The sequence below is a fragment of the Diplodia corticola genome (genome assembly GCF_001883845.1).
Source record: "Diplodia corticola strain CBS 112549 chromosome Unknown scaffold23, whole genome shotgun sequence".
In the NCBI taxonomy this organism is placed as follows: domain Eukaryota; kingdom Fungi; phylum Ascomycota; class Dothideomycetes; order Botryosphaeriales; family Botryosphaeriaceae; genus Diplodia; species Diplodia corticola.
In genome coordinates, this window is record NW_017971502.1 from 202,666 (window position 1) to 224,447 (window position 21,782).

The window sequence follows — 21,782 nt, forward strand, 5'->3', positions numbered from 1 at the left end:
GCTTGATCCGCGACGGGCCCTGCCAGGCTGCTGCGCGCGTCTTATCGCCTGCCCCTCTGTTTGGCGCGTCGCGGGGCTGGGCGATCCAGCCAACGCAGTGATGTCATGCCGCATTGGCGCCTCTCTATTTTCAACTCATCTACTCCGCCCGGGGGTATCACGCTCTGTCTATGTGTCGCACATGCCGACGCCTCACACGTCTTCAGCTGAACTGGTCGCCGTGGTCGCCCTCTCCAAGCTTTTTGCCAGTCCGGCCCGTCCTCAGCTTCCACCGCCGCCGCCGCTCCCTGTCCTCAGCCTCCCGCTCCAGCCTCTTGGCTTTCTTCCGCTCGTACACGGCTCTGACCGTGCGCATCGTCTGCTCCTTGCCTTCCTCAAAGTTCGCCCGTGCCAGCGACACCACCTTCTCAATGTCCTCTGGCGTGTACACAAAATTCCAAGTCGACATGAAGTCGGACTTGCGCGGATCCACTCCCTCGACTTTGGGATTCGCGAGGAAAGGGAAGTAGATGACGGCGATGCCTGCGTCAGGCCTCATGAGCTCCCAGTCCTCCTGCACTTGCTTGGCCGTTGATGGCGACGGTTCTTCCTCTGATACTCTTTGCCCTGTCGTGCCGATCCAAACGTTGCAGTAGCCCAGATCATCGTGACCTCCCTTCTTGGGACCCTTCTCGTCGTCCAAGAGCTGCTTCTCTTGAGCTTCGGCAAGCCTCTCTGCCGCCTGCTCTTCTGTCCCGGCCTGTGCTGCCTTCAGCTCCTCGCCGATCTGCTCCTTGGTTTCGTCTGCAGGCGGCCAACCAGCACCGACGGGCCAGCCGACAATCCCTCGCTGCTTACTGTAACCCTCTGCGACTTTGAGCCAGTTGTCGGTCTTGACGTCAGCCGAAGCGTCAAAGGCTATAAGAATGTCCACGTCGCGACCTGGCCGGAGAAGCGGGTAGAGAGGTAGGTTGTTGCTCATGCCAGCATCCATCAACTGAAGGTTGGATGCGGTGAACATGCTCTCCGGGCATGATTGAGGAAGCAATTCGCGCAATCCGAGGGCGTAATTAGGAATAACCGCAGGGTCAATGGGATGCATCTTGACCAGGTCGTGATCGCGCTCCATGATCATCTGGTCAATTCCCATGAAACCAGCCAACCCTTGCATCGCTGGCCGAAGTTCCTTGTAGTAATGCGAAAGCGTTGCGCAAAAAGCGCTGCCCCAGATGCCCAAAAACAACGGCACGCGAAGTTCTGGGAGAGCGAGGCCGTTCTCTCTCCAAACGGCCTTGCCATCTTTGAATTCTCGTCCGACCGCCCAGGTGGGAATTCCGGCTGCGAGCTCTTCACACCACATCTCATACGGTGTAAATCTGTTTTCAATTAGGAATGTGCAAGTTCGATGAGCAATATCGTTCACACTCACTCGAACCATTGGAACCAACCCCCCTTCATCTGGTCATCTTTATTATCCGTCTGGGCAGTGCCATCGTCGTGTGGTATTTCGTGTCTGACAGCCGTGTAGATGGGCAGTGGGTGTGCGCCGTCATCGACGAACCGGCGCTGGTTCGAAACTTTCAAATCACGGTCGTCAAGGTCCAACTCTCCTTTCGGCACCATGAGGCGTGCGGCAAGGAGAAGACCGTAGATGTCCACTATCCCAAACTCCGCCCCCGGGACACCACGATACTTCTCAACGACACCGCTGAGAAGGAACTTGTTCGTGGGAGCACTGTTTATCATGGATAGTGCCGGAGGAGGGTAAGCAATATGCACACCAAGTCGATGCTTTAAATGGTTGATCAGTCGCTCATGGTTTTGCCCTGCAATAGAAGAGTAGTACAGGGTTTGGAGCCAACAGCTGCCACTGACCCCAGCAGTATAGGTAATGCAGTCGAACAGCCCCGCTTCTTGAGCGGAAAGGTATGAGGATGAGCTGGCCACCAGCGCCCTCAAGCCGCCTCCAGACCCACACATGGCAATGGTCGGCACGTCGTCTGGGTGAATGTCTTTCTCATCCATACCTAGATACTGGGCGAGAGCGCGGCGCACGCGCAACTTACGCTTCCGCAAGAACGCCTTTTCCTCATCGCACAGCTCGTGGGATATACGGACGCGCGCATCCCATAGGATCTCGGGGTTGATCTCGGGATCGTTTGCCTCCTGCCAGATCTCGTCGGCCAGGGACCCGGGCGCCATTGAAAGCTCCGTCTGGAGCTTGTTCATGAATTCTGGCAGTATCTTGACCCAGTCCGGAACCAGGTAGTCTGAAAGCGACCCGCCAAAGGCAGAGAGCGTGTTTGGAATGGAGGAAATAGACATCATGATCCCATCCCAGGTAGACTCGGCAGTTTGCTCTTTCTCGCCCTTTTCTGTGGCCATCCGAGACTGAGACGGCGGAGGCTGTTGCCCTGGCTTGCCTTCATCCTTGCCGAATTGGCCCTTCTCCCCGGTGTCCCTGGCTTGCTGGCGTGCTTCTATCGTTGGGGGGCCCCGGGGCCAATCGGCTGTGTTGGTGGAGCTGTCATTGTGCAAATACCGGCCGGTAATCCAGCCCGAATGTGTGCGATTCGAGTAACTGTATGCTGCGAGGCTTGCGATTGCTGAGCCGAGTGCGAGCGCGTTGACTGTGCGCTGGAAAGAGGGCCTACGGGTGACATTTGCGATGCGACGCATCTGGAGTGCGCCGCCTTTCGTTCTGGAGAGAATTAGCGTCGCGCTTGATCAGATGCGCTTGGTCAAACCTACAGCTGGCCGTGGAGTCCCGCGACTGAGCGCTTTGACAATTGAGACATGCGAGCCATGGCAATGGTCAGGATCGCGGGACGGATCGGGATGGATTCAGGGCATGTTCAGCGCGACTCTCGAGGCGGGGAGTGTTGCGCGTGGTGACAATTGCTCGGCGCGACCGGAGGATCGGAAGACTTCAGCGACTAGGGCGATGGAAAGGAGAAGAACGGCATTGCGGAGGAAACAGGAATTGTTGAACTCGGTCATAGCTACGTCGGCATTGGCGTCCAGGTTGGCTGCCCGGGGATTCCATGCCCGATCGACTAGTGCCCGCATTCTCGGCATCGGGCACCCAGCGCTTCCGTCACCAGCTCCATGCAGGCAGCTCTGGCTCAGGCCCCACGATGCACAGAGCGATCACCCCCCATTAACACCTTCTCCGCCCGAACACTCCCTTGCGCCGCGCCGCATGCTCGCTACCCTAACCCTGCTCGCGCCCTTTCTTTCGACTCCGCCCGCCACTACGCCTTCGCCGCCGTTGGGCTGATTCCGCGCCCGTCGCGCCCTCGCCGACACCATGGTGGGCGTCAAGAAAGCCGCGCTTGCGGAGGAGAGCGCCGAGGTCGAGGTCCTTTTTGCGAACATGGAGAAGCTGAAGGGCTTGACGAAGAAGATTCAGGGCTCGCTGAACCGTTTGGAGACCAGCGGCAAGAGCGTTCAGGAGGCCATTGGGCCCATCTACGGAAACACGCAGAAGCTGCAGACTACCAACTCGAGTACGTATTTGCGGCTCGCCGACCGCTTCTGCAGCTACTGATTTCTGCACAGACGTGGACCGAATCATAGACGCCATCGACCGGATACGGCAGCCGCTCGACCAGAGGGGTCGCGAAGAACAGATCATCAATGCTGGGTGAGCGCAACTTCGACCACCCACCCTTCCACACGCTGACCTTCCCCAGTCCGAAGAAAGCAGGCCTCGGGGACTTCATCGCTTCCTTGGATCGCACCACTCAGGCCCTCGGCGACCTCAAGTACTCGAACCTCCGTTCGAACCAACAGGCCATAGCCGAGTTGAATTCGTTGTTGAAGAGAGGCACCAAACAGTTGGAGGATGTTTTCAAAGAAATCCTCCGGGAAGATGCACGTCCTGTGGAGCCGTTGCATTACATTACAAAGCGTTAGTGTCATCCTGGTGTTGGGCTACGCTGCCACTCACACTGACCCCTGGACTAGAACTGCCGTTCCCCACGCTACCTCAGGAGAAGATGTCGAACCTGCGAACCATCAACTCGCACATGGCTGCCTCGGCTGCGCAGATGGCTCAAGCTGATGCGCGGGAAACGCCTTCTGCGAAGATCTATGCCGAAGTCCGTGGAGAGTACATCACGAACACCATGCGTAACCTGGCCGCTGCTTGTATCAATACCGCCAGAAAGACTACCGCTGATGCGATATACCGCCAAGGTACCAATGGCATCGGAACCTATGCCTCTGGCCTGGAGGGACTTTTCATGGCCGAGTACGAGAACATCTGTCCAATCTTCGCGCGTGAGGACTGGGCTCGTGTTTACTCCCAAGCGTGTCAGATGGCCCTGAACGAATTTGCTAAGACACTAAGGGAACTCAACAATCATGTCAAGAGTAATCTGACCACTGATTGCTTCCTTGCGTATGAGATTATTGACATTGTCTCTAACCTCTCGCTGCGCCTGGAGAAGCAGACGGGAGAGCTGAAGCGGCCGATTGCCGACTCAGTCAAGCCTATACGCGAAACCGCGAAAGTCTCGCTGCGCACGCTGATGGAAGAGGCACGCAACAAGGTGGCCACGCTGATTGCTATTCCCATCGATGGTGGTGCTTCCAACACCACCAATGAGATGATGGCACGCCTTCAGCAGATGACCAATTACCTTGACCCTTTGGCTTCGATTTTAATATCTTTGGGGGATGGAGGCTGGTCCACAGCCTCTGCTTCGTCGTCGACAACCTCTCTAAGCAAGTCGTTCGACGTTGGAGCGGACGGCCGGCAACTTTTTGCTCACTATGCTATGGAAATGATCGAGACTCAGTTGAAGGAGCTCGATGCCAAGGGTCGCATGCTGCACAAAGGCAAGGCATTGCAGGGAGTTTTTATTGCTAACAACGTTGCCATTGTTGAAAGGATGATCCGTTCCTCGGACCTTGCCATTCTGCTGGCTGGCGCAGCGAAGTTGGTCGAAACGTGGCGGAAACGAGCCACACAGATGTATTTGGATGCTTGGAAGGAGCCTTCCGGCTGTCTTCTTGACGTTCAGTACACAAACCGCGGAGGAAGACCTCACTCAGGGGGTGCGGGATCCGTCGATTCCGCGTCCGTGGTCAAGAACCTCAGCTCCAAGGATAAAGACAACGTCAAGGAGAAGTGGAAGAGCTTCAATACGTCTTTCGACGAGCTGATCGCCAAGCACAGGAGCTATGCGATGGAAAAAGAGGTCAAGGCCCACCTGGCGCGCGAGGTGCAGACTATGATCGAGCCGCTGTACGGGCGCTTCTGGGACCGGTATCACGAGATCGATAAGGGCAAGGGCAAGTATGTCAAATACGACAAGTCGCAGCTGGCAGCGACGCTGGCGGGTTTGGCGTGAGGGGTTAAAGTGGGGGTTCGTTCTGCGGCTTCATTGTTCTGGGTATACCCTCTTGCGGTTATGGCGTACGGATGTTCACTGCGCTGCATTATCGCGAACACTGGCTGGATAATACTATATGTACATGTAATTTCGCAGATCCTGTCCGGGCGCTCACATCAGCGATGCTTGTCTCACGGAACGTCGCAGGGCGGGCGGGCAGCGAGGCCCAGGCTACCAGGCTGATCGGAGAATTGATGCAGTAGTGATACGTGGGCAGGCAGCGGCGAGTGAGCGATTCCCCAGCGCGCACGCGTGATTGGTGCGCGTGCAGTCGGTTGTCGTGGCACGACGACGACGCGAAAGGCAATTTCCCCTGCGGACAGGCTGATGGGCTGCGCAGGTAGGCGGGCAAGGCAGGTGCGACCGCAAGTGCCGGCAGGCAGGCCACGACCGAGACGCAGCTGCTGCGACCGCGCCCCCCTAACCTGCACACCCTCAATCGCAGTGTGCGGCTCTCTCGACTTCGTAACTTTGTTGTTGCTGCTAGCTCGACTTTGCGCGCGGACGCCGCTGCACAACGCTCGTCCCCCGTTATTTGACCCCGACGACGCCAAGACCAATCAAGTTAATCCCTGCCCCAAGGACCCCTTTCCACGATCAGACTTGCAGTACTACACCTGCCCCCAGCCCGCTCAGCCAGCACCCAACCAAGCAGCAGCGGTCGGCGACTGTTCACAGCACACCCTGCCCCGTCTCGCCGTCCTCTGGCACTGTTTCCTCACCCAGCTTTAGCATAGCTAGACTGACTGGTATGTCGCGCGTCCTACCCCGTCTGCCACGGACGCACTGAGGCCGTCTCCGCTCGAGCGCCCTCCAGTGGCTTCTGACCAATTCTCCGCCGCCATCGCGCGCTTCCGCCGCTTCCTGTACTGATGCTGGGTCCTCTTCAACAGTAGTCTCTCGTTTCGAAGTCCACCGTCGACGTCAACCTCCACTTCGCCATGGGTAAGCTATCCTCAACCCCTACCCCGTATCCATTCCCGGCGGCTGGGTGGCGCGGTCGACGCGCCGCTGTCGCAACAATGCCTCCGCGCCAGCGCAGCGACGCGGCTACGGTGGATCGATGCCCTCGTCTATGGGCAATTGGCGCCAACTGCCACTCGGCTGCCGCGTTGATGCCCATCGGATGACGTTGGCCAAATTCATTGGACACGCAAGCTAACTCCGGTTCTTTCTACAGCAACTAACGGCGCTCCCATCCCCGCCGCTCCCACGCGCGCCTCTCCTGTCCCGTCGGCCACTTCTCCCACCGCTAACGGCAAGCCCTCGTCACCCGCCGGTAGCGACGTCAAGTCGAGTAACATGATGGCCGGCAAGGAGGGCAGCTCTCCCCAGACTGTCTCCTCGAAGGACCCGAAGGCCGCAGCTCAGGCTGCCACCGACATGCGCAACATCGTGAGGAGGAAGCTGACGGGCTATGTCGGTTTTGCCAACCTTCCCAACCAGTGGCACCGCAAGAGTGTTCGCAAGGGTTTCAACTTCAATGTCATGGTCGTTGGTGCGTAGATCCTGACATGTTTTTTTGTGGAATTGACAGAACGGCTGACAACGGAACGCACAGGCGAGTCTGGACTCGGAAAGTCGACCCTCGTCAACACGCTCTTCAACACCTCTCTCTACCCCCCGAAGGAGCGCAAGCCCCCGTCGCTCGACATCATTCCCAAGACCGTTGCTATCCAGTCCATTAGCGCCGACATTGAGGAGAATGGTGTTAGGCTCCGTCTGACGGTTGTTGACACCCCCGGTTTTGGTGACTTTGTCAACAACGATGACTCCTGGCGCCCTATCGTCGAGAACATTGAGCAGCGCTTCGATGCTTACCTCGATGCGGAGAACAAGGTCAACCGTATGAACATTGTTGACAACCGTATCCACGCTTGTGTTTTCTTCATCCAGCCCACCGGCCACTCCCTGAAGCCCCTCGACATCGAGGTTATGCGCAGGCTTCACACCAAGGTCAACTTGATTCCCGTTATTGCGAAGTCTGACACTTTGACCGATGATGAGATCAACGCTTTCAAGCAGAGAGTAGGAGTCCCGCACGACCTTGGGTAGCGAAATGTTTCTGACCGTGTGCCATAGATTCTGTCCGACATTTCGCACCACGGTATCCAGATTTTCGAGGGTCCCCGTTATGAGATGGATGACGAGGAAACGATTGCCGAGAACCAAGAGATCATGTCCAAGGTTCCTTTCGCCGTCGTCGGTGCCAACACCGACGTGACCACTTCGGACGGCCGGACGGTCCGTGGCCGACGTTACCCTTGGGGTGTCATTGAAGTCGACAACGAGGAGCACTGCGACTTCGTCAAGCTCCGCCAGATGCTCATCCGCACCCACATGGAGGAGCTCAAGGAGCACACGAACAACCAGCTGTACGAGAACTACCGCTCGGACAAGCTCATTTCGATGGGTGTCTCGCAGGATCCGAGCGTCTTCAAGGAGGTCAACCCTGCCGTCAAGCAGGAGGAGGAGCGCACGCTGCACGAGCAGAAGCTCCAGAAGATGGAGCAGGAAATGAAGATGGTGTTCCAGCAGAAGGTCGCAGAGAAGGAGAGCAAGCTGCGGCAGAGCGAGGAGGAGCTGTACGCCCGACACCGGGAGATGAAGGAACAGCTCGAGAAGCAGCGGCAAGATCTCGAGGAGAAGAAGGGGCGGATCGAGAGCGGCAGGCCGATAGAAGAAAAGGGCAAGAGAAAGGGATTCTCTCTGCGCTAAGCCCAACAGCGGCCACGCATAGGACGATCTCGCTCGCCCTGGCTTTGAGACGACATGCCTCACACTCACCACTGGACCAAAAGCCTCTCTTTGTCTCACTATCATATTCTACGAACGCTCATTAAACCCGTTTTCCGTCTTCCGACACTCTGGGGTAACCGTAGGGACCACTTAATTCAACGACTGGCGATGCGAGTTGGGGGATTCGAGCGCGTCGGGGGTTTTTCATTGGACTGGCTCAATTATTTCTGTTCTTATGCTTGCGGCCCCCTTTTCTACTCTGCTCTTTTTTTTCCTTTTGCGTCTGCTTGATTGATACCTCCAGCATTGCAATCTCCTTGACGTCGACAGCTATTCACATAAGTAGATCGCATTGTGGAGGGCAGTAGGTGGCAGGGACTACAGATTGCTTCTTCCCATGTATTCTACTACCACCGACACGTCCAGTATTCAATTTAATCTCCTTGTCAGAAGGTATAGTTCATATTAGTAGCAATTCAGGATTGAAGCTTAAACCACTGCGGGAGGACCCGCGCAGGCAAGCGATATTGTGTACCTAGCTGAGGCGCGGCCTCGGCGATTGTGGCGCCAGTTCTATCTTTGGCGCGCCCCACGTGACCCTTGGGGGGAAGGAGCGAGCTGAGCTCAAGCTAGGGCGCGGCACTTTCGTCACCGGCGACGCGCTGCCCTGATCTCGGTCTGCGCTCTGCGTGTTCACGTCAGAGATCACCATAAAACCTCACCGCGACCTCGACGTCTCAGGCCTTCGTTGCGATCCCCTCCCCAGCGCGCGAGACCCTTGCTGTAAGTCACAATGCCTGCCCCTCCGTTCGCGTGAGCTCCGCTAGCTCTGCGCGGCTGCTGCCTTTGCGCTGCACCAGCCCAGCCACCTTCTCGCCAGGTGTTCTCAGTGCCAGGCCGCCGTCAAGCGAACTCTGCTATCGCGTCTTCCCCTCTACCGCACAACCTACACCGACACCCGCCCATCCGTTTCCACTGCGCTCTCGCAAAACTAACCCGCCGCAGAACCACTTCAGTTACCTCACGCGACAGACCTCTCCCGCCGCATCCATGGCTCCCCCGCCCCCCGCTTCCATGCCTCTCCAGCAGAGGCTGCTGCAGCTCGCGCAGAGTCTGCAGTTTGCCTGGTTCGGCGGCCACTTGACGCTGCTGTTCTGCACCCTGCGCTACGGCTTGTCATGGCTTACTTTCAACTTCTACTCCCGCATGGCCCGCTTCTCCTACCGCCTGGCCTTCGTCGCTGCCGCGGCTACGTACGGCATCGTGGTCTACAAGGCATACCGCGCGCGCGTCAGGGCCGGCAAGCAGGGCGGTGCTCTCAGCATGATTGCCGATGAAAACGTTCAGTATCTGAGTACGTCCAGGCCCCGGCCCCGCTGTCAATGGCTTCTGCTTTGATTCTAATCAGTTTTTCCCCTGTAGTCATGGCTCTCCTCTGGCTGTACAACTCGCTCCAGGTTCCCCTTGCTCTTCTGCCCTTCGCCGTCTACTCCGTGTTCCACGTGCTCACATACACGCGCACGAACCTGCTGCCTGTTCTTCAGCCGCAGCCTCCGGCCGCCGAGGGCGCCAAGCCCAACCAGTCCGCCATTTCCAACACCATCGGCCGCTTTGTCAAGGAGTACTATGACACGAGCATGACGTTGGTCGCTGTCCTCGAGATCGCGCTGTGGTTCCGCGTCCTCGGATCGGCTATTCTTTTCCAGCGTGGCTCCTGGGCCCTCCTTATCTTCTACACCGCTTTCTTCCGCGCTCGCATCTCACAGAGCACCTTCGTCCAGTCTGCCATCCAGCAGCTTACTGCCCGCGCCGACGCCCTTGTGCAACAGCAGAGCACTCCCCCGCCTGCCCGCCAGGCTTGGGAGACCGTCAAGGGCGTTGCCAAGCAGGCGTTTGACGCAACTGACCTGAACAAGTACGCCGGTGGAGCTGCTGGCCCCAAGAAGGCTCAGTAAGCATTTTCCGAAACAACCCGCGTGGCAATTTCTACGGTTGCTTGGAATCAAAGGCGGTTCGGAGAGCCTGATTACACATCCTATGCTATTGCTACAATGTACTTGGTGAGAAAGGCAAACGGTGCGCCGAGCGCGCTCCGTGGAGCAAGCGGTAGAGGGTCCTTGGCAGCTTGAGGACACACCCTTGGACCGTTCTTGGTACTCAGCGGATGGACGGAAAGTACCAGTGGCGTAGGTCATGACATATAGTCTGGAGAGTCTTGAATGAGGCAGGCACCAGACGTTACGGAGAACGAGTAGACATTCTTGTCGAAACGAATGACACCCCGGTGGAACAAAAGAATCCTCATTTATGGCCTGGCTTTTCTTGTGCTCTTTTCTTTTTTCTTTTTTCTCTTGGCAGACCTTCAGCGGTCCTTCATGTAGCTTCGATGGCGAGGTGCTGGTTTTCAGTCGTCTCCCAGAGGGGCTCTTTGTAGTATCAAATGGCCTGTCCTAGTTTCCTTTTTTCCACCAACATTTTCCTGTTGTCATGGTATTATATTCCTTGTGAGCGCGTCCATTCCGGCTTTGCACTGATTTCTAGTAAATGATCATTTTTTTCGATGCGTACATGCTCTCTCCCGAGAGAACATCCCAATTCGTGCAGTTGTCGAGTGTGGTGGCAGCGAAATAATCTAGATGTTCATCACCTGCCTGCCTGTCCTTGTTTTTTTCCCTGCAGACCCAATGCAGCGAGGACCATAGTATCAGCGATCTCACACACAGAGCCATGATAATCTACACCGAATATGCATCAACAGTGGGGTGTACCTGGTTCAGTTACTAAACACTTTGCTTGGAAGAATTCGTGATCAAGGGTGAAAAGGTTGACTAGCGATGCACAGCAATTATCGCATGTGTTTGCACAGCCTTGCAATCGACTGGGTCCAGACATTGTGGATCCATCAATATTTCCCGTTCACACGGACTTGGCCTGCTTTACAGCCACCGGAGTTTGACTGTATTCTCCATGGCGATGGCGGGGTAGTTGTGGAGGATGTGATGTGGTTGCTCCGTTAAAGCTATAGCTCGGCGACTGAGCAGGAGGGGTTTCAGACTCCACCCTGATTAGCTGCGGTCGACGCACTTTAATTACGCGAGGCACACCTCTGGACTCAACGCGCAGACGTTCGATTGGGAATACGATATCGTTGAAGAATCTGTAGTGGTTCGGTGCATGGTAGCGTTGGCTTATCGAAGTACATCTTCAGCATGAGAGAGTGCTCTCACTCCAGTCACGAAGGTCCTGGTGCAAGACCAGTGTACTTATACGAGACATGCTATTGTCGGGCTTGCTTGAAGATATATTGGGCCTCAAGCCTAACGGCGTCACAAATTGCCAGCGTGTCTGATGCGGTTGAAATAGGCATGGTCCAAACAATCGCAACAACACATACTCTCCATCCGACACTTCTTCATTTCGGTTGCCCAAGCACGAGAGGTTGGATCGGTGGCTAGAAAAGACTAAAAATGAGGCGGGAGAGCACGTCAGCCGGCCATAGCCGGCGCGAATCATTCGAGAAGGACGGATGTCGCAGGAGATTGCGAGCTGTTTGTTATGTTTTGGTTTTAGTGAAGCTTGGGATACCCCGGTTTGCGGTGGCTGTGTCATTGTCGTGTGGCTGAAAGCTTGTCCCGTCATGATGAAGGCAACACCGGTTCCTCCTCCTCCTACCTACCTTGTCCGGTTGAGGCTCGGGAAACCCGCTAGCGCAGCCCCAAGAGATTCGTGCTAGGTAGAGAGGCTGGTTGGGCAACGGGCCGTTGTTCGATACCGCATCGCCACGTCATGACTTGGCGTCAATCGAGGAGCGAGCGGTCTTCCTCATGACATCTTTCACAATGTAGGAACCAGAGAAATGGGTTGTTTGACGTTCCCGGTTGATCATTCGCCCCCAGGAACGCGGGGTGACGTGCCTTTTGCATTCTGGGCCGCCCCCGCCATCCCTTTCTTCTGACGTCCTTTGGTTGCACCACGCGGCTTGTTGTTTGGTACTGGTAGTGTGAACCTAGCTGTTATGCGTTAGCTTTTCTAGGCTACGAAATGACATCACAAGAGCATCCCGAAGAAAAACGAATATTGCTCGAGTCGTCAAGGTGGTGGGGGCGCGCGCGGCGGTAATACGGAAACAACAGTAGGCAGGCTGTTGGGCTTCTTTGGGCTCAGAGAGAGTATGCGGGCGTCCTTGGGGTAGCCCTGACAGTACTTGTCATCGGCCGGTGGTTGCTGTGCGCCCCTCGCCACAAAAGGAAGGGAGCAGGATTATTGCCAAAACACATCGTCTGAATCAAAAGAGAATCGAAATCTACACCGGTGCACGCACCCACCCATGAGACGCCGTTTCAACGGGCCCCGTAGATGGCTATCTACGATTGATGAGACCTGGCTCATCAGCATCGGCCGGCCTGATCCTCGACCGCCCCGCTTCCTTCATTTGATTTTTCTGGCACAGCCTTACCGTTGGCGCAGTTGGTAAGTTTCACCGCGTCTCAGCCTCTCACGCTCTCAAATTTTCTTGTCATCTGGGTGGCTTGGCGGGAGAAAAAAGCGGGAGGCGAAACATCAGCCCACCACGAAGATCCATCTGCCCGCGTGCGATAATCGTATTCTCGTATCTGTTTCCTAGCGCTCCTGGGCAGTCCATACTTCAGCGCCAGTAGCTGGTTGGTTGGAGAAGCGGAGCGGGTTTCAAGCATTCAGCCTTACCGCTTGGCTTGGACCGGCCGATCTCGTATTCTCGTTTCTCTCCCGCGTCGAGCGCAGCGGAATCATACAGCGACGTTCGTGATAATTGAGTCGGCGTTCCCGCTTTTTCCTTCCCTACGCAGTAAGCCCTGCCGTTTGTCGATCTGGCTGCTTGCCGCCGAAGTTAGTGCGGCAGTGCTGGCGCCGGTCGTTACGGTGATAGGCAAAAAGAACGAGGATGAACAGGGTGCCAGCAGCGATGGAGCTCTGTGCTCGGAATGTCGGACTTAGAGAAGGCGTCAAGAAAAACGAGGTGTGGGTTCCTTGGTTCCTTGTCGTGATCCGTTGCTGTGGCAGTGCAAAGCCAATGGCTCATCACGCACGGCGTCACCGGCGTTTCTCTTGCCTTTTGCTGAAGTCGTCATTGCAACTGTGCGCCACGGCTCGGCAGTCGACCGCGGCGACGGCGACGGCGAGCAGAAAGAGCCCATGCCCGTTGTCTTGCTTTCATTAAAGCCATTGGTCGCCTAGTCTTTGCTGCTTTTGTGCAGGTTTGCGGCCTTTTATGCAGCGCATGCGAGCCGTACTCCGTACATGGCCATGTACAATGTCGGCTGGTCGGACAAACGCGGGTGGATGCGGGCCAGACGGCACTCACCGCGAAGATATTAACGATGCGCCGTCTGGAGCCGAGAGGGGGCCTGGCCGGGTCAAAAGGGGTGGGGATGAGGATGGGGATGGGGATAAAGAGGTGGCCGGCGGCGACAGTGCTTCGGAGCGACAGACGGATTCAAAGCTAGCGAAGCGTCCAAGAATAGTGGGATTAGGAAAGTGGCCAGTGGGAATATCGATTGCCGCCTATCGATACGTTTTGGAGCAGGTCGGTTCATGGGAAAGGCTGTCCTGATATTGTAAGGGGCGCCGGGGGAGGCGCGGGATCAGAGGCCGGCCTGCACCTACGGGTGAGGTCTGCGGTCAGGGACTACTTAGTGACTCGGCTGCTCATCCGAGGATGAGACGAGATAGCCTCGAGCAAAGATCACGACAGTGCTGCGCCTGTTAGGGGATGATGGGCGGGCGGTCGGCGGGCTGCAGGCCATGGCAGGCTGCGCGCAGCTTCTAGACTTTGGCCTGAAGCTTCCACAGCAGCAGGGCGCGACGGAGCTCGGGGCCAGCGTGGTACTAGAGATCGCGGATCTCTTCGCCAAACGCGTATGTGGTGTGCGCGTCTGTCTCCCCAATCCGCCCACAGAGGAGGTTAATTTGTGCCCCGACGGAGCCGGCATGAGGCGCTCTGCGCGCCGGCAGCAGCGGACCTTGGCCGCGCCGGAGCCGAGAGCCACTCGCGCCGCCGCATCAGAAAGGCGGAACGGACGAGAATCCTCAGGAGCCAAGCAGGCACAAGCCGCTTCTCCACTGGCGCCCGTGCTCCAATGGAGTAGGCCCGGTCCGGGAGGAGGCTGAGTCCGTAGTCTAGTGAGGGGGTGCCTCAGGCAAGCTTAATCTCAATCTATCTGGCGACGAGCGGCAGCTTGGGGACTAGCACTACCTGGTAGCCCGCATCCGCCGAGGACGGAGCGGTGAAAGCTGCCGCCGGCGGATCCGACCTCTGCTGCTGACAGTGGAGATTGGCACCTGGAGAGAGTGAGTGCAGGAGTGAGCTCGTGGTCTTCATGCAGCGCGCCGCGGCGGGCTGGCAATGCCACCCCGTCGGTGTGCCGGACTGCCATTAGGGCTGGTCGACGCTGAAACAGCCCGTTGCTTCGACGTGAGCTGAGGAGCAGACTGCAGCACTGCAGCACTGCAGCACCGCACAAGGCCAGAAGCACCCGCGATGCAGCCGCTCGTGTCGTCGGGCCCGCGGCTGCAGAGCAGAACCGCATTCGGCGGCGGCATCACCCTACGCGGCTGCATGCTGCGCGCTGCAGGAGGGGAAGAGGCTGAAGGACGATCGCGTCAGGCGATGGCGGGCAGCGATCGGGCGGCGCTGCCTGGGGCGCTGCTTGGGGCACTGCGGGCTGGACGGGGTTGGCTGGAGTCCTGGACGGTTCATGGTTGGCTGGCTGTGGGCTAGAGGAGCGGCTCACGGCGCGCTGGTGCGGATGACGAGCGGCCAGCAGAGTGCGCAGCGCGTGGCTCGCGTGCCTGGCGGTCCTGCCTCGCGCCGTCGCAAGCAGGCGCGAGTGGAGCAGCACCCATGTCTGTTTCGCAGGCCGTCCTTGGCCGCTTGGCGCGCCCGAGCTGTCGCGATGAACCTGGCCTCGGATCATGGGTGTCACGTCAGCCCAAGCTCCGCGAACGGCTAGGCAGGAGGTCGCAAGAGCCAGGAAGGGGTCCCGCGCAAACGGGGTTCGGCGGTCCTGCTAGGGGCTGCTCCAAGCCTCCAATGCGCGAGCTCTGCGCGCTGACCTTCTATATAACACCCGCGGCCTGCCCAGCCCGGCGACCTCGCCCATGACGAGCGCTGTCCCAGAGCCCGAGAGCCCATCGCTGTCGTCGTCCACGCAATTGCCCGAACGAAGACCCTCCAGCAGCAATGGAAAGCCCGCCTCTGTCCGTCGGCAGCCGCCGCGGCTCTGTTGATTCCGAGGACTACGACGACTACCTGGCCAACTACGTGCCGCTGTCCAACCTGCCCACTCCGCCGCCCGCACAGGCGGGGGCGTCCTGGAGCGAGGCCCCCAGGAGTCTGGCTGGCCATCTGGTGGACGAGAACGATTTGCGGGGTGAGTGCCCTGCGGCTCCCTTGACGCAACTGCAGCACGTACTGACGCAAACCCCAGGCCCCGCCTCACATCTCGCCAAGCTTGTTCCCTCGAACGCCTGCAGCCGTCGCCCATCCGTGAGCGTCATCGAGGACTATCTGGAGCGCTCGAATCTGCCCTTCGAAGTGCTCGGCTTGACAGCGTGCATCCTCGATGCTCTGAGCATGCGCTTCGCCAAAAAATGGCGGCACGCCCTAACCCTCAACGAGCCTACGCCCGCCGCCTCACCGCTCCTCGACGCCGCGAATGGCCCCATCTCTCCTCCCGCGTCTCCCGCTCTCATGACCGCTGCTCCCGTCCTGAACCCGGCCATCAAGAGCCATGCGGAGCCGGAGCTGCTGGTGCTGTCTGCTCTGGCCCTGGCCACCGGCTACCTCGACGACCACCAGGTGTCACTGCAACACTGGGCGCAGCGCATCTCCTGCGGAGTCTTCTCCGCCCGCGAGCTCTCCACTACCCAGCGTTGCGTGCTCATTGACCTGGACTATGACCTGCACTCGTTCACTCTCGAGTTCATTCGCGACTCCATCGAGGACATGCACCGCGCGAGCCTGCAGAGCCGCCGAAACGCCGCCGCCGCCGCCGCCGCCGCCGCCACTACCACGGTAGCCGTTGTGAAGGATGTTGCTGAAGAGCCATATGCGGCAACCGGTGAAAAGAACCGGCCAGCGCCGTTATCGCTGCAAGGCTCGGCGACGTGGTTCAAAGGTATTGCGACGCCGGAGCCGAGCCCGAGCGTCATGGCTCTCGACCATGCCTGGGATTGAAAAAAAATATCCCTGATCTCTTTTTCGTAAATCATCTGGAAGCGGGCGTTTACGGTTCTGGTTACTGCTCAAAGATACCCCTTTTGTAGCTGTGCGCTTTCGCGCGCAGCATTTGATCATGTCATTGCAGAAACGGAACAGAGGCGACATGGAGGAAAAGCAACTTACAGGATCCTAATGTTTGGACGGCCATCTGAGCCCAGGGAAGGGAACAGGTCGATAATGATTGGGGCCGCGGTTACGGACTGGTTCGAGCACATCATGGAGGAGAGCACGACCAAATAATAACAGCCTAATCGAAAGGTCTCTAATTCTACAACTTAAATCCTTTGTACCGCATACCTCTTTCTTTCTTTCTTTCTTTTTTTTTTTTTTTTTTTTGCTGTGTGGGTGCCTCGTTTCTCGGCCACTCCCGTCTTCTGGTGGCTTGAATCAGGCCAGAAACGGTGCTCGTGTTGAAAGTTTCGCCTATCAGGGCACTACTGGGGTACAAACATCCTGGCCGTCGTCCCAAGAGCAACGCAGTATGGGGCACGGCACACTGCAGGAGGATGGACTCGAGCACTCGTGATGCCACATAGCGGCCGCGGCGCCGTTGTAAGTGTACCTTGGGGTGCGGAAGCTAATCAAATATGCGGAGAAGCAAAAGTAAGTCTTGCGGTCCCCAGCAGCCGGCCCATGTGCGCAGCTCGTAGCAGCCCCACTCGATCATCGATGCCCCCGGCGCTTAGCAGGCAATCGGTAGCACGATATGGGGCGGGCGGCGCATGTCGTGACATGCCGCAGGACCGGCCGGCACCGAGACGACGGGATGGGCAATGACGGCAGACATGGCGAAGTGCAAGCTCGCAGGCTTGGAGATGGCTTGAATTAGGCGTTGATGGCGTTGGTTGCGGCGGCCATCGTTGATGAGAGGACGGCGGCACGGCGGCTGGAACGAAGGGCACAGCTCACTTCCCCGCTCAGCTCACCCCGGGGTTGGCCCGCGCGCTGGAGCTTACCCCGGTCGCTGCTTCCCATCAGTCCACCGCGTGCATCAGCCCAGCGCGCGCTGGCATCCTGCGCTCGCGTCCCACCGCGTCTTCTGACATTTGCTCCTACATAAACCCCGCTGCCACCTCTCTTGCTGCCCGTCTGCCTTTCTCCCCTTTCTATTCCCCCCTCTCCGTGCCAATTGATCTGCCGCCATGTCGACCCGCGAGCGCCGGCCTTCGACCAGTGCCCCACTTTCTGATCTGCAGGGCCCCATTGGTCCTGGCTTCAGCAGGCCAAAGCACAAGAGAACCGCCACTGGTTTTGGCCCTTCCGAGATCAAAGCTGTTGAGGCTGCCATTCCCGAGCCGGCAAGACAGGCGTAAGCTCCCAATTGACCCTTTGTTGCCGACTGTAGGGCTGACGCCGATGCTGCAGCTGGACCAAGAATGTGAGCCCCGCACCCCCACCATCCGGAACGTGCGGAACGCGGGAGCTGATGAGCATCACTGCAGACGCCCAAGGGCTTTGAGACCACCGAAGAGTTCGAGGTGCGCTGACCAAGCTGCTGACCTGCTGCTTCCGCCGCTGACACTGGGCAGAAAGAAGCCATCCGCCACATCGAGACGACCCTTGCCCGCTCGCTGTACAACTGCGATGACTTGTAAGACTGCAACCATACCAAGCTCTCGGGCAGGAGCTTATTCGATGCAGTGCTACCTATGCGGGCACCTCTCTGGCCTTCAGGGATCGCCTGATCCTCGACTGGAACAAGACGCAGCAGGAGCAGACGTGGGCTGATCAGAAGCGAATCTATTGTGCGGCATATCTGGAGATCTGGTGGCGCAGATGCTGATGTGCAGGCAGATCTCTCCCTGGAATTTCTCATGGGCCGGGCACTTGACAATGCCATGCTCAACGTCGGGAAGAAGGATGTGGCAAAGCGTGAGTAGATCGCCATTTCCGCACTTCGCCCCAACTGATCTCTCCACCACAGAGGGCCTTGAGGATCTTGGCTTCCGCATCGAGGACGTGATCGGCCAGGAGCATGACGCTGCCCTTGGAAATGGCGGTCTTGGTCGCCTTGCTGCCTGCTTTCTCGATAGCATGGCCTCCCTGAACTATCCCGCCTGGGGTTATGGTCTGCGTTACCGATACGGTATCTTCAAGCAGGAGATCGTCGATGGATACCAGGTCGAGGTTCCCGACTATTGGCTTGACTTCAACCCATGGGAGTTCTGCAGGCACGACGTCACAGTCGACATCCAGTTCTATGGCCAGGTCAACAAATACACGTAGGCTTGCGAATGCATAAATGCTCCCGTAAAAGGCTAACCGGTAGAGCAGTGACGACAGCGGAAAGCAGCGATCAGTCTGGGAGGGTGGAGAAATCGTACAGGCTCTGGCCTTTGATGTTCCAAGTATGTGCTTCCAGTAAATTGACAACCAGAGTGCTGACGTGAGAAACAGTTCCTGGGTACAAGACCTCGACCACCAACAACCTTCGGTTGTGGGGTAGCAAGGCAGCTTCGGGCGAATTCGACTTCCAGAAATTCAACTCTGGAGAGTATGAAAGCTCGGTCGCTGACCAACAGCGGGCTGAGACCATCTCGGCAGTCCTGTACCCCAACGACAAGTATGTTCGCCCCGACCCCCTGCTGGTATGGTTCTAACGGTTTGGCAGCTTGGACCGTGGCAAAGAGCTTCGCTTGAAGCAGCAATACTTCTGGTGTGCTGCTTCTCTGTACGACATCGTCCGTCGTTTCAAGAAAACCAAGAGGGCCTGGAAGGACTTCCCCTCCCAGGTTGCCATCCAACTAAATGACACGCACCCGACAATGGCTATCCCCGAGCTGCAGAGGATTCTTGTTGATGTTGAAGGCTTGGACTGGGACGATGCCTGGGACATTGTCAGCAAGACCTTTGGTTACACCAACCACACTGTCCTTCCCGAGGCACTCGAGAAGTGGTCTGTTCCGCTCTTCCAGCACCTGCTGCCTCGTCACCTGCAGATTATCTACGACATCAACCTGCAGTTCTTGCAGTTTGTTGAGCGTAGCTTCCCCAAGGAACGCGAAATGCTCGGACGGGTATCCATCATTGAGGAGTCGCAGCCCAAGATGGTCCGTATGGCGTATCTCGCCGTCATTGGTTCGCACAAGGTCAATGGTGTCGCCGAGTTGCACTCGGACCTGATCAAGACGACCATTTTCAAGGACTTTGTGGCCATCTACGGCCCTGACAAGTTTACCAATGTCACCAATGGCATCACACCTCGTCGCTGGCTTCACCAGGCCAATCCTCGCTTGTCCGAGCTTATTGCTTCAAAGCTCGGTGGCTACGAGTATCTGAAGGATCTGACACTCTTGCACAAGATCGAGGCATTTGTCGATGATGCCGACTTCCGCAAGGAGTTCCAGGAAATCAAGTACGCAAACAAGGTCCGCCTTGCCAAGTACATCAAGGAGACTACCGGTGTCAGTGTCAACCCTAAGGCGTTGTTTGATGTACAAGTCAAGCGCATCCACGAGTACAAGCGTCAGCAGCTGAACATCTTCGGTGTCATCCACCGCTACCTTGCTATCAAGAAGATGTCTCCAGAGCAGCGTCAGAAACTCCAGCCGCGTGTCTCCATTTTTGGAGGAAAGGCCGCTCCTGGCTACTGGATGGCCAAGACTGTCATTCACCTGATCTGCCAAGTTGGTAAGGTCGTCAACTCCGATCCCGATGTTGGAGATCTCCTGAAGGTCATCTTCTTGGAAGACTACAACGTCAGCAAAGCAGAAATCATCTGCCCGGCATCCGACATCAGCGAGCACATTTCCACCGCTGGCACCGAGGCTAGCGGTACCAGCAACATGAAATTCGTGCTGAATGGTGGCCTGATCATTGGTACTTGTGACGGTGCTAACGTAAGTTCTCTTACCATTGATGCAATATTTTTCATGCTAACTGTTGTCTTTCCAATAGATCGAAATCACGCGCGAAGTCGGCGAGAGCAACATCTTCCTTTTCGGTAACTTGGCTGAAGAAGTCGAGGACCTCCGCCACGCGCACGTCTACGGTCAGTACAAGCTCGATCCAGAGCTTGCAACAGTGTTCGATTCGATCAAGAGTGGAACATTTGGTGACCCTGGCTCGTTCTCTGCCCTGGTCAATGGCATCGTCGACCACGGCGACTATTACCTGGTCTCAGATGACTTCTCCTCATACTGCAAGACACACGACCTCATCGACGAGTCATACCGCAACCAGGAAGAGTGGCTCACCAAAGCCATCACCAGTGTTGCCCGCATGGGCTTCTTCTCCAGTGACCGGTGCATTGATGAATATGCGGAGTCTATCTGGAACGTTGAGCCTCTAGTGCCGAAGGAATGAGCTGCCTTTTCTGGAGAACTTGTCAGTTTCAAACCTGAATGAGCTGGCCTTGGGTTGGGTGGGGCCTGACAAAGCGGGAAGACTCGCTCAGTTTCTCGGTGCTCTCAGACACAACATAAAGATTTCTTAACTCTTGCTGCTCTTGCTAGAGTTTCACGATCATTCATGGTTATGAGGTTATCTTTCCTTGTTCTTGGTGCTATCGCCAGCCCCTTTTCTGGTTTATTGAGTCGGCTTGGTCAAATAAGGGTCGTAGAACAGACTCAAATTCGAACTGGTAATCATTGGGTAGACGTTTGATACTCCGACTCTGTTGGTTCTGATGATTTGAGACTCTGTGTTCTTATCCAGATTTCGTTTATGATATCAGTGATCCTGAACTGCTTCCATAATGTGAACTTTGGTGCGATCTCTGCCCTGAATTCTCAACCTTTTCTCACTCTCCTTGCTCATATCCTTTAGCCCCACCAAAAAAGCATTCGATATCTATCTACGTAGCACAACTTTCAAGTGAAACCACACCCCAACTGGACATATATTGAGTACGTGCAAAAATTGATATGTAGACCGATCTTCAAACTTCCAACTTTTACGTTGATGTATAGACGTGTTTGCGCAGGTTTTCGCTTCAGTTGCACTCCTAGAAGCGCATAATATCCTTAGCGGGTCGGCTCAAATACTAGTCTTTGTGGTGACGATAGACGTGTCAGAGGACTGCGCCAATCTGATGAGATAGTCATTTCGAAAGGCTTTATCTATGACTGTGTGCTAGGAAGTAATTACCAGTGGGACTGGGCTTATGCAAAAGAGACATGCGTGATTTTCTACAGAAAGCATACGAAATTAGCCATTCCAACCATTCATACCACAGCGTCAACAACGGGTTAGCTATCCTCAGTTTGCAATAATGGCAGTCACTTCACCAGCATTCCAGAAAGATTGGCAGTAGCGATCAGTCAAAGACGCTATAAGTGTAGGAATCATGAAAACTCCTGGAAATAGATACGTATATTGACCAAGTGAGTGGTCTTCAGTCTTCATATGAGAGAAAATGACTACATGGAGGAAAATACTGCCCAACCAAAAACCACCACCCC

General features: G+C 56.7%; 6 protein-coding genes across 6 annotated transcripts; 5 read left to right on the top strand and 1 right to left on the bottom strand.

The window, feature by feature from the left end:
• Positions 1 to 202: 202 nt before the first annotated feature.
• Positions 203 to 2,786, bottom strand: BKCO1_2300068 (cytosolic phospholipase a2 zeta; the record flags this gene model as incomplete). Its single annotated transcript, XM_020273019.1, has 3 exons — positions 203 to 1,355; positions 1,409 to 2,680; positions 2,731 to 2,786. 3 exons carry the CDS (start codon positions 2,784 to 2,786, stop codon positions 203 to 205), a joined length of 2,481 nt encoding a protein of 826 aa, XP_020130703.1.
• A 503-nt stretch (positions 2,787 to 3,289) lies between these two features.
• On the top strand, positions 3,290 to 5,339 carry BKCO1_2300069 (exocyst complex protein exo70; the record flags this gene model as incomplete). Its single annotated transcript, XM_020273020.1, has 4 exons — positions 3,290 to 3,488; positions 3,541 to 3,625; positions 3,675 to 3,892; positions 3,949 to 5,339. The coding sequence occupies 4 exons, from the start codon at positions 3,290 to 3,292 to the stop codon at positions 5,337 to 5,339; spliced, it is 1,893 nt and encodes a 630-aa protein (XP_020130704.1).
• Positions 5,340 to 6,322: 983 nt separating this feature from the next.
• Positions 6,323 to 8,099, top strand: BKCO1_2300070 (septin; the record flags this gene model as incomplete). The annotated part of the gene is made up of 4 exons (XM_020273022.1): positions 6,323 to 6,326; positions 6,562 to 6,879; positions 6,943 to 7,409; positions 7,464 to 8,099. 4 exons carry the CDS (start codon positions 6,323 to 6,325, stop codon positions 8,097 to 8,099), a joined length of 1,425 nt encoding a protein of 474 aa, XP_020130713.1.
• Positions 8,100 to 9,170: 1,071 nt separating this feature from the next.
• Positions 9,171 to 10,075, top strand: BKCO1_2300071 (endoplasmic reticulum protein; the record flags this gene model as incomplete). Its single annotated transcript, XM_020273023.1, has 2 exons — positions 9,171 to 9,474; positions 9,543 to 10,075. 2 exons carry the CDS (start codon positions 9,171 to 9,173, stop codon positions 10,073 to 10,075), a joined length of 837 nt encoding a protein of 278 aa, XP_020130640.1.
• Positions 10,076 to 15,339: 5,264 nt separating this feature from the next.
• On the top strand, positions 15,340 to 16,335 carry BKCO1_2300072 (cyclin-like protein; the record flags this gene model as incomplete). Its single annotated transcript, XM_020273024.1, has 2 exons — positions 15,340 to 15,529; positions 15,587 to 16,335. The coding sequence occupies 2 exons, from the start codon at positions 15,340 to 15,342 to the stop codon at positions 16,333 to 16,335; spliced, it is 939 nt and encodes a 312-aa protein (XP_020130702.1).
• A 1,187-nt stretch (positions 16,336 to 17,522) lies between these two features.
• Positions 17,523 to 20,685, top strand: BKCO1_2300073 (glycogen phosphorylase; the record flags this gene model as incomplete). The annotated part of the gene is made up of 11 exons (XM_020273025.1): positions 17,523 to 17,689; positions 17,746 to 17,758; positions 17,823 to 17,858; positions 17,910 to 17,971; positions 18,022 to 18,125; positions 18,175 to 18,252; positions 18,305 to 18,602; positions 18,655 to 18,728; positions 18,778 to 18,943; positions 18,992 to 20,219; positions 20,278 to 20,685. 11 exons carry the CDS (start codon positions 17,523 to 17,525, stop codon positions 20,683 to 20,685), a joined length of 2,634 nt encoding a protein of 877 aa, XP_020130641.1.
• Positions 20,686 to 21,782: the final 1,097 nt, after the last annotated feature.